The sequence below is a fragment of the Acanthochromis polyacanthus genome, chromosome 5 (genome assembly GCF_021347895.1).
Source record: "Acanthochromis polyacanthus isolate Apoly-LR-REF ecotype Palm Island chromosome 5, KAUST_Apoly_ChrSc, whole genome shotgun sequence".
Classification (NCBI taxonomy): domain Eukaryota; kingdom Metazoa; phylum Chordata; class Actinopteri; family Pomacentridae; genus Acanthochromis; species Acanthochromis polyacanthus.
Window position 1 is genome coordinate 11,808,232 of NC_067117.1, and position 12,103 is coordinate 11,820,334.

General features: G+C 39.0%; 1 protein-coding gene across 1 annotated transcript in view; it reads left to right on the top strand.

The window, feature by feature from the left end:
- kcnb1 (potassium voltage-gated channel, Shab-related subfamily, member 1) overlaps positions 1 to 12,103 on the top strand; it is a 31,172-nt gene that overhangs the window by 2,301 nt on the left and 16,768 nt on the right. The window contains 1 exon segment of the mRNA XM_022189285.2: positions 656 to 1,310. Coding sequence (XP_022044977.2) covers positions 711 to 1,310 — 600 coding nt within the window. The 5' untranslated portion in view covers positions 656 to 710.

Genomic DNA, 12,103 nt, shown 5'->3' on the forward strand with positions numbered 1-12,103 from the left:
GATTTTCTTTTCTTGTCATTGAGACCTTGGTGTTTGGTACTGGATTTCTGAGCAGGTTTTGAAGTAGCTATTTAGAAGTGCTGGGGAAATTATATTTAATGAAGTCTCTCTCGGTGACTGGTTTCGATGATGGCAAGACAATAATAAGCCAGGCTTCCGTTTCGTGCCTTGTTCATATGTGAGTCATCTCAATAACCCCCATCTGTTCACAGAGGGTAGGTTTATTGTTGATTCAAGAAGGAATTTAAAAAAAAGTCTAACAGCACAATGCTATAAATAATAAGAAGACCAGGGACTGGTTGTGAAATATCCTGACAAATAAGGGAAAATACTGCTTGAAAATAATGACTTGCAATCTTTCTTGCTTGAGCAAAGCAACAAACAAATAATTTAGTCTTTTTGGATTGTTTCGTCTGGAAAAATATGAAGGCCTGAAGTTCTAAAATCATACAGAAATCAAATTTAAGTTCATTCAATAGATAAAGTTCTGTTCCCTCTGTTGAATCTACTTCTGTGCTTCCAGATCTCTCTCACCCCCAGGTTGAGAACCCCTGCATTGGGATCCAAGCAGCAAACTGTAATCACCATGTGACTCTGAGATTTGGGATCAGTCTTTTGATCCTAATGGTTTCTTTTTGTTTTCTCATTCATTTAGATACCATAATGAATGAAAAGAAGATCTACTGTAATCCATAGCCCTGGCTCTTTACATGCTTCCTCAAGTTAAAGTCATCATGGAGAAATCCCTGGCAGAGTTAAATAAAGCTGGTTCCCGGTCAACATCATCACTGCCACCTGAACCTGTGGACATCATTCGCAGCAAGTCGTGTTTCCGCCGGGTCAGGCTGAATGTCGGGGGTCTCCCACATGAGGTCTTGTGGCGAACGTTAGACAGGCTACCACGAACACGTTTGGGAAAGTTAAGAGACTGCAACTCCCATGAATCTCTGATGGAAGTGTGCGATGACTACAACCTTGAGGAGAATGAGTACTTTTTTGACCGACACCCGGGGGCGTTCACGTCCATTCTGAACTTTTACCGGACGGGGAAGCTGCACATGATGGAGGAAATGTGCGCCCTGTCGTTCAGTCAAGAACTCGACTACTGGGGCATCGACGAGATCTACCTGGAGTCGTGCTGCCAGGCCAGGTACCATCAGAAAAAGGAGCAAATGAATGAGGAGCTCAAACGAGAGGCAGACAATTTGAAAGACAGAGAGGGAGAAGAATTTGACAACACTTGCTGTGCTGAAAAACGAAAGAAACTCTGGGACCTCCTGGAGAAGCCCAGCTCATCTGTTGCAGCAAAGGTAATTGTCATGGGATGTTGGGTGTAAGTTGAGTGTGTGATTCATGGAAGCAGTCCTCTGGTGTGACAACAGGCCAACAGACACACAAATGAAAACATGTAAACACATGCAAACAAATCCTTTTTTTATGCATGGTGCTTTTCAATATCTCTACAACTATTTGACAGATTGATTACATTCATGGCTCCCTTTTGATGAACTTTAAGCACATTGATGCCTTAAAATTTCCTCTTGTGCCATGCACAGTTAAAATCTAAGTTTGTCAAATACCTTGGATCAGCTGCAGAATACCTGCAAAATCCATAAGATTCCCATCAGCCTCAGCTGTACGTGACAATAGTTAGTGCCACTTAGTGCATGCTAACATGTCAAAGTAAGGTGGGGAAACATTATATCTGCTGACAAGTATTACGTAATAGTTCCTAAAACTGGATCTCTAACTGGGTAAATGAGAATCAAACACCCCAAACTGTATCTTTAAAGGTACTTGACAGGTGATTCTATGTGATATTCTGACTGAATTGTGTCAAGTCTTTCATAGTCAGACCTGTATATCTACAGCAATGTTTCAACACCACTGACTTCACATAAAGACAAACCTTCCATGACTTCACCCATAGGTTTCCAAAATAGAAGTTTTGAAGCTAAATGTGGTGGCAGTGTGAGTAGAGCTGAAGCGGGCCATGCAACATCTCTGGGCTATGAACTGTCCTGTAAAGGCACCCACCCATCACTCAAAGCGACCACATTCTTAATTATGCATAACATTAAGCCTGAATATAATTTAAACCGGTGAGTTATATATAAATTCAAACCGGTAGAGTTATCATGAACTTGGAGGTTAGCTATCACAATGTAAGCATGTAAATTTCTGATGTAAAGTTTGGCACTTTATTGTGGGAGTTTATGAGAATTGACTCATTTTTCGAGCCAGCCTCAAGTGGCCATTCAAAGTACTACAGTTTTTTATACTTCTGCTTGGGCTTCATTTTTCGTCCTCAGAGACGTCTTGGTCAGCGCGAGAGAATGGTCTGGCTGCATCACATTATGATTCTGCTATGGGGGGGAATGCAATCAATTGGGGTCACGCTAAGCCCAGGATACAGAAATGGTGCCTCTGTAAAAGAGCTGTGGGGGGTAAAGTCATAACAGAAAATGCTTTAGAAAAATTAAACTCCATCCACCGAAAGAACCAAGCAGGCCTGCATCACAGGACAATGCGAAGTCTTGTCAATTTTTAATGTTTATGTTGCTGGTTGTTGTTGTTCGTGTAGCAAAGGTGATGTCTAAAATGGTAACTTGCACTTAACAGAAGGTGAGGAGAAGGCCGCACGAAATATGCAACCAATGGTAGTCTTATAACCACAGTCTACATCCAGTGAGTCAGACCAGGTTGTATCCAATTAAGCTGACGTAGCGAATATTCACATGCTGCCTGCCATAAGGAGGCAGGTTTTGTTTACATTCGATGTTGTGAGTCGTGTAATGCTTCAAGCTCAGAATCTGAAATGTTCAAGTGGGAGATTTCTGACCTCTGACATGAATGTAATTCAGCATAAATAGCCTCATAGAGACACTAGCACTGCAGTAGCCTCTTAGTTTGCTCAATATATGTATTTAATCATTACTGAGAGACCTACCATTAAATGCTTGTACATGAAACTACCACCCTTACGGGACAAGTGTTACATGTGAGTAATATGTGACAACTGCCACAAAATGCACAGTAGAGCTTTTCAGATCCACTGTCACATTTTAACGGAAATTTGTAGTCACACAAAATGGATGAATCTGGACATCTCTGAGTGATGCTTTTGCTGTTTACCGTTTCGTTTCCTTCAAGGATGGAACACAAAGCAACGGGTGGAAATTACAGAAAAAAGCCTGCGGATGTGATTTATTAGCGTGGGATGTGTGGGCTATTATCTGCAGTTATTGTTATTCAAGACCTGGAAAGACCTTAACAGTCAGATGAGTTTAGTAACAGTGAAAGCGGTGGTCTGGCATACGGTTCAGTATCAGTATCTCCTGTAATGCTTTCAAAAATACAGCGGTACCATTCTGTTCTCTAATGCAGAACAATCATGCACACAAATACACAACGATACACATTTTCATGCATGCTCACATATGAAAATACACATGAAATGCATGCATACCTGGTTCTGGAGGTAATTTCCTTTGTAATATTCTCTGCATACTGTTGTTTGTTTGTGACAGCCCCACCCTGCATCATTCTGAGTCAATTGGATTTGAGATATTCTGCAGGAGCCTGGGATATTGAATTATATCTTTTTGCAGATAAACAAGAGGTCAGAAGCAATTCAGATTTGTTTGAATCTTTGAGATAAATCAGTGTCTGTGAGAAGCGCTTTTGATCAATAGAAGACAGTTTTGACATGTCAGTGCTGCACACATTTTAATTAACAACAAGCAGGAAATGTCAGAAACCCAGAAAAGGTTTGTATGTAAGTCATGCTGGTGATTAAGTAAAAAGCAAAGAAAGCAGTCTGGTCCACCCGTGCTCTATTAGAAAAGAAGAGATTTGACAGTTGAGCAGCAGCTAGGATTTAAAACCAGTGTGGCTCTGTGTTAATATTATTCACCATTTGGTCGAATGAGCATACAACCCTGCATTTTGTTTGTAAGAGCCATGTGTTGAATAATTACAGGCCTCACTCTAGTGCTCATTATTTCCTTATCTGAAGGCCACATCTGCCAACTGCTATCAGCTGTACCCCCCTTCAGTCAGTGCAAAAGACATGTTTGGCCCTCAGCAGGCCTTTTTACACAGCCACACCTGCAGCTGCAACCTCGGAGACCACAGCAGCGCTAAACATGAACCATCTTTGATCACACTCTTCTAGACTGGACTGGAGGGATCAAAGAGGGCGCTGCCTCTTTTCAACACTGTTTAAAGGCGTGCGTGCTGTTCTGTTCCTTGTCTGACTCGCAGCTATCACTGTATGGGAAGCGGAAATGAAACTATTAGCAATTTGCTCCGGCTAATGCGTTGCAGTGAGGAATTGTGAGAAGTGTCAGCTCTAACCCACAAACAGACTGCAATGAGCTCTGCGAGTCTGTCAGTGAGACGTCTTCTTCTTCATAGGAATCAAAGCGATGCAAAATCAATGTTGATTGTGTTAGAGCGAAGAAAGTGCTGTAGCCTACAAAAACGAGATGACCACTGTGAGTCGGCTATTCGTTGCCGCCTCCATTAACACACCCTTATATCTGCAATTTATCAGAATATCAGTAGCAAGCTGGTTTGAAGTGCTTAACCAAGATGGGTGCTCCACTTTGATTAATGACGCAGCAGATTCCTTATGCAGTGTTTCCAGTAAATCTGTAACTCTTAATATCTTTGAATTGATGAGTATTACCAGTGCACTCACATTAAAAGGGTTGAGCCGTGCTTTTAATTCACATCATTTCTTGGTTTGGCATCATTAGAACACTACAGCAGGAGGACGGCGTGCCAGAAAAAACACGGCAACATTGACTTTGCAAGAAGCAGAGTTGATCAATTCCTAATTAGCTTAAAAGGGCAATGTGAAACCACAGACCAGGCTACTAAAAGCATTGATAGGTTGATATATTGTCTTAGGTATTTTTTTAATAGGCTGGAACAAACTGTGGGCTTGTCAAGCGGTCCGACTTCAACCGCAGACTGTCCCAGTGTTCACTCATCACCTGTGCTTTCCCGTTCTGCTTCAGAGATGGGAATGTAAGCGTACCAACCCATAAACAGATGGTGAATGGTAGAGATGAGCACAAAACAAATGGTTACCAAGCAACAAAAGTACAATTTTGCCATCATTGAAAGAGTGGGTATTGAACATTGGAGTAGATCTGTTTGTGATTGTGTGTATGCGTGTGTGTGAGTGAATGTTTCTCCTGCGTAGTTACTGTATTTTAATGCCTGTACAAAGCAACACAGGAAGGTGAGCAGTAGCTGCATTATTTTGTTGAGACGTTTCAGAGAAAAAAGCCGGTGTTGCTGTCGGTGTTTTCTCTGCCCTGCTGTCCTTCCTGTCTTCTTTCTCTCCCCTCCCTGGCTCATATCTCTCATTCCTTCCTTCCTCCTTTCTTCAGGCTCCTCCGCTATACCTCTGACTAAATGTCAGGAAAATGTCACATTAATTATTCTCCAGGAGACTCTGGGCCCAATTTGAAGCTTCCCTCTCTCTGTTTACATTCTTTGTAAGCCACACCATTGTCTCTCTCTGGCTCAAATCAGATTTGAGTCACCGTAAAATAAGATTGTGTCTGATCACCGGCAACGCAGTGCCTAACAGTCAGATTGGCACCAAGAAAAGTCCTTTCCACCTGCAGCGGCATTCATGTACCAGTGTGTCATATTTGGCTGGTTTCTGTCATTGATCATACTAGAACTATAATTTGTCATCATATTAGGTTACTCAGAACATAGCTCATTGTCACAAACAAAACAATAATTCAAAAAGCACACATAAAGATAAAAATCTCCCAAAAAACTGTTTAAATATTATCATATACAATTCCCATTAATTAGTACATTTGGTTTGAAAATTGAACGTCACATCAAAATATTTTTCCTCTCCCTGGACACCCATTGCTGAGTGGCTCAGATACACCAAGCATGACTGTAAATAATCACATTTGAGATCGTTTTCACAAACATTTTTATGATTCTGTTTGATGCTTAGCGAAGACGTGGAATCTAGTATTAAGATAAATTTGGTTTCAAATAATTTACAGCAGAAACCAAATGCCAAACATGGATACTGCTTTCATTTTTGTCCTCTGTGCATCCAAAAATGGGGAATTACCAGTTCCTATTCTGTCAGCAAGCATTGTGCATCAGATGGCAACAAATTCCAATTATGCTCCTCTCATGTCACACTTAAGATGGCATATAAATGTGGTTTGGCTATAGTCCCGCTCATAAATCAGTCTACAGCACAATCCAAGACAACAAGCAGCCAGTCGAGAATCTATCACTGTTTCTGACAGCTGGATAGCCACAGCTGGCCAGATGATGTATAGGGCACAATAAACACTCAAGATGAGAATGTAGTGTCCTAATTCAGGGCCTTGATCATCCAGAGTCTGCATACTGAATATGTTATAAAAGCCTGTACCATCTTATAGGATCCAAATGTCTGTTATAAAAAATGTCTTTTGATTGTACTTTTTCTTTTTAACAAATCCTGTAAACTGTTTTTGAACAGGTTTGGAGCATTTATGCAGTACTCATCTATTTTTTGGGCTCTTAGAGGCTTGCCAGCTTTTTTGGAGGAGGATGCACATGTTCTGTCTGGTCTTCATATAAGGTCAAGTCCTGAATAGTTTATAATAGTTGTGAGACAAGTTTTACAAGCTTTATACAGCACATGTCAAAACCACTGATGACCTTCTTTGAAAAACTTGCACAGCAACAGCTCAGTCTTAGTTAGGTTTTAGTTCAATGTGGTGTTCCTCAAGTGTCCATTGTGAGCCCATGGTTGTTTTCAGTGTATACGCTTTCCTTTTGCCAGTTTCTACAAAACTATAAAGTCCTATTTTATTTACATGCAGACAATGCAGGTTTATATATTCCAATGAGAACTAACATGTTTTGCGGTCTAACCTTTTATTCTCATCTCCCATTAAATAGTGGCTTTTCTGAAAAATTCATAAAACTTGACCATAACAAATTATTTGAACTAACAAGCTTACCTGTTATAAACTGGTAAATCAATTGCTAGAAACTTTGGCATTATATTTGATGAAAATGTATGTTTTGAGGAGTGGTGTTTTGCATATGCAGTATATAAGTAAAGTGAAATGTGAAGATATTTGTTAGTTTTAGTCGGCAGTCCCTGAAAACCTTCTTTGCAGTCTGATTATTCAGTTTTGGGAGACAAATTTTACCAAGTTTGGTGCCCTGGAGGGATGCTTACAGCATGTAGAAAAAAACTAAAAAGAGATTGTAGCAAAGTATCGCAACCTGTTTTATGTTCAGTGTTTTGTGTGTTTAAATGGAAATTTTACCCCTGGGGGAGAAAGGGTGTCCCTTTATGAATTACTTCTTGGGCTTCTCTCTATTGCATTATTTTGCAAGGTTGCTGCTTTACTATGTGAAATGCCCTAAGATGACTTATGTTGTGAATTGGCACCGTATAAATAAAATGTAACTAAATTATGAATTAACATTCATCCCGTGGAGTTCATGAATAGCTAGTGAACAACATCATCATTTATGCAGGGCAAAAACAAAACCACAGAACATTTATGTACAGAGTATTTCTAATCTCTAAAGTCCTCATAGCAATTACAGGAGCTACTGATGAATATTTTAACTCCTCTGCCATATTTTTTTTAATTATCGAGAGACAACATTTGGGTATCTGTTTTTAAGTTGCAGCCATTCGATTATGAACACTGTATGTGCCGATGAGGCAGCTGCAGAGTTACCTTTTTGAAAATCACTGTCAGCCTTTAAATCCTGTGTGTTTCAGGGACAGCAGAGAAAGAGCGGAAAAGGTATCAAGTATCTCATGTAATTTTCTGGCAGGAAGCTGTTGAGTGACCATGCAATACCAACGCCATCAATTGTGCTTGATAGAGGATTAAGGGGGGAAATAACATATCAGGGCTTTCCAGGTTGTTTATCCATGTTGTCGGGGTTTGTGTGCTGCAGAGATGCAGGCTGGGATGATGTGTAGTCGTAGATTGCTTTCGTGCTGGTAGCTCTCTCTCCCTGTCACGCTGTCTCCACGTCAACAGCTTTGCCTCTGAGCGTCTCTTCTAACTTGCCCTGAAGTCAGATCCAAATGCAGCTTTAAAATCCCAGCTGCAACCTTTGAGGGTTAAAAGTTGAAATGAACTCAAAACCTCAGATGTTCCACGGTCGACATTTCAGTTTCGCCATAGTGCCTGATCTGCATATGGATTCCTGACAAGGCAGAGCTAAATGAATTGACCATCTGCTCTCACCTATGACCAGTTTTGTTGTGACTTCCACACACTTATATTTGCATAGGTGTTCTAATGCAATGAAACCATATCCTTGAGTTTCTAATGGATTTCTATGATGAAGTTAAATGTAAAAAATACCTCACTGTCTCTACTTCCTCTTACTCTAAAGCCCCCATTACACACAGACACACACACACACAATGAGGTAGCCTACTCAGACAGACTGAAAGCCTGCGGAGATTAAAGCTGACATTCAGAGTAAAACGCTCTTTAGAATAGTATAATTAATGGTATTACTCTCCTTTATTACTGTATGTGTCAAAAATATATTAATGAGGCATTGTGACGGTAAAATAACTGATAGATCGTGCAAAAACACATTTAAAGATCTGAGCGGTCGTTTGTAGAATATAAACGAGAACCTTTTCGCCAGTACAAACAAAAGTAGATTTTTAGTCAAGTTTAGATCTATGATGCTCATTTTTTTAACTTTTATTTAATGTGTCCAAGAAAGTTTTGAGGCAGAAAGTGACCCAACGTTAAGTGAGATGGATGATGCACATTGAGGATTTATGTATCTGCTGAGCAATTATGATGATGATCTTTTAATGCTGTAAGATGGCTTCCTTCCTTATCCTGCATCCTCCCTGCCAACGTCATTTGCATAACACAATAATGGTTAAAGCCTTAAAAGCAATGAGGAAGATGTTTCTCCTTGAATATGTAGAAGATTTAAACAACTTTACGAGAAAAGAGGTAAACGATATATTTTTTGATAATATGACAACCAAGTTAGTTTGGTTAACTTGCCAAGAACAACTTTGTGAGGGTATATGTCTTTAATTTAAACATGAATTGACATTTTTTTTGTTTGTGTTGTCTAGTAAATCCAAGTGCAATAAGCTGCAAACACTGACATAGATATAGTTAGCCAATTATCCCTGTCTCCCAGAAAAGATACAAACAAGGACTAAATGTAATAATGACTGATTACTACACAAAATAATCACAAAATTAGAATAAAAAAGCACATAAGACAACTTGAAAGTGAAGCTATGGCTATAAATAAATGTGGTGTTTGTCATATAGTCTCATTTTATGTCTTAAATGTTGAGTGTATTTGTTGTCTGATGAATATGTGAAGCACTTATAAACTTAAAAGTGGTGTCATTTAGTTTGTGCTGCCAAAGCAGAGAGGAGTAGAGAAGGAAAGTCATTCATGTCTGCCTGCCTGCAATGCTGCATTTATAATCATGGGAGCTAATTAACAGTGTATGGATTATTTTCCAGTGAAAGATAACAGAGAGTTTAATGTTTGTTTGCCATTATCACCACAAAGTTCTTGGCTACAGATTTAGAATATGATGTAGAAGCATCAGCACTGTCAGGAATCCTACCTGCAGTAAAATAATCTTTAATCTCTTTTAATTAAAAGGGAGCTCTATCTGTTATTATGTATGTAATGCAGCACACCAGCTCTCCATTTATTTGTTTTCATGTTACAATCCTGTAATGACTCCATATTTTCAATTAGAGAGTGGTCAGATTGCTCACAAGTTCAGATCTGATACTCTGAAGTTAACTAGCAGGTGAGTCATGCAGCACGAGTTACCATGGTGATCTTTCCCAGTTAAAAGGGAGCTTTGTGACACTGGAAAACATGAATTTAGCTCAAAGATAGCCAGTCAATCCACCAATTCAGCTAATAATAATCATGATAATAATGAAGAAGAAGAAGAAGAATGTTTGCAGACAGGCTGGGAAAAAAGAGAACTTAGAAGGACCATCCAACAACACAAGGTTGATCCGACCAAACAAGAAATAAGAGACCAGTGAAGCAAAAGTGGACGGTTAAACATGGTAAAAGATTGACAGAGTGAATCAATCCAATCAATACTGGCAAAAATAACGAAAGTACAAAAAGTGTTACGTCACATTTATGAAAGTGACTACAATAATTTAAAATACACGATAAAGCCATTAAATCAAACGTAAAGACAATATTGATAATAATAATAATAAATAAATAGGTAAATAAATAAGCAAGAATAAAAGACAATAAATTATATAACATCACAGAAAAGCAAGTCTATCAAAATTGGCTTGAAGAAATGTTTGATAAGAAGGTACTAATTCTGAAAGCCTTATGCCTCGTAAAAAAAATATAAAATTAAAAAATTAAAATAAACAGCTGCTGGCTACATCTGTAAAAAAACAACCAAGAAAATGAGCAAAGTCACTAAATGTAAATGAGCTGAAAGATGCTCTAACACTCCCTTGATGGGAGCTACAGGGTGAAAATTCTCTGTGGGGTTGTTACTACGAATGAGCCATCTGAGTTCACCCATGTTTAAATAAAATCATTGATTATTGCATATTTAACGTTATTTAAACAGTAAAGGTTTAAACCTTCACTGACCTTCAGCTCTAATTGAAAGTGTTTAATCGTTTTGTTTTCAAAGTCAGCTACTACTCGTCTGATTGTTACAATAAGAATAATGCATCAAATCACAGCTTCACACTCAATAAAGTGCAGACGTCCACTAAAGCCTGATAATCATCCTTTCAGAATGAATGTTTGATCTGATGGAAACAGGGAGGTAAATGCATCATTGTGCATCATTATCATGTAACTTCAGGTCAAGAGAAAGTTGAATATTTGAGCTGATGGTAACAATAGAAGGAAAAGTCAAGGAGGTCTCCAAAATCAATTCTCTTGTAGAAAATTTCACACAGATTCAGATAAACAAACAAGTAGGTGAGTGGAAGTGATTGTACAACCATCCAGGCAGTAGTTATTGTCATTTAATCTGAAAATTCTGTCCGTATCAACAGAGACAGGAGGCTGAAACTACAGCGAATATTATTGAGCTCACAGCTATCAGTTACACAAACTGATCAGTATAACTGGTTAATGACGAACAGAAGTTTCGGAAAGAATTTGGGAATATGCAGTACCAGTTTTAACGCCGCGCTGCATATTTTATGTTCATTCACTGTTAATGTGCAGAGGTTTGATGCCGTAGTCGTTGAGTTGTGTTTCTGAGTATTTTATAAGTCACGTCATGCATTTTGTAGTGGATGGATCAGGATCTGGAGTGTCATCTCAGCTTTTCAGGCTTACACTGGGGCACAGCTTTGGTATGTTTCACTGCTGCAGAATAGTTGATGAGACACGGGAGGCGGTCAAGAATTGTGCATCGCCTCTGCAAAGCCAGACAAGCGACTTTGTTCATTCAATTTGAAGTCGTGCTGTTACGTGAGCACAGAGCGAAAGACACTGAGACATCACGGTATCCGAGAGAAGAGAACCCTGAGGGGCATGAACTGTAAATGGGGAGAAAAAAACGGAGATCTGGATAGTTGGAGACTGTAAACATGAAAGAGAGAATTACTGCGTGACATGAAGGCAAAATCAGAGAAGGAGAAACAGGAGATTAAGTCGTAGGTTTGTGACTAAGAGGAAAGTCAAATCTGGTGCTTGCAAATATCTGAATATTCAGTTTTCTTTTAGGCTTTGGAAAGAACACCATATTCTCTCAGTAAATGGTATTGTGGTATTCTGCAAAGTTCTAATTCTAACAGATATGGCAGTCACTGTGTGGGTTTGTGTCTGCAGGGTCTGATATGACAGCAAGAACAATCACTTTAATATTTGCCTCATTCCACTTTATAAATAAATTCTAATTTATTTGTTGTTATCTAATTCGGGTTGAACTTCACACAACACACAGAATATTGCTGTATTTATGAAAAAACATAACAGAATCATAGCTGACATCATTTGTGTTTCCTTTAGATTACGTACATGGGTTATGAATAACAGCTATTTCTGTATTATGTATTTCTGT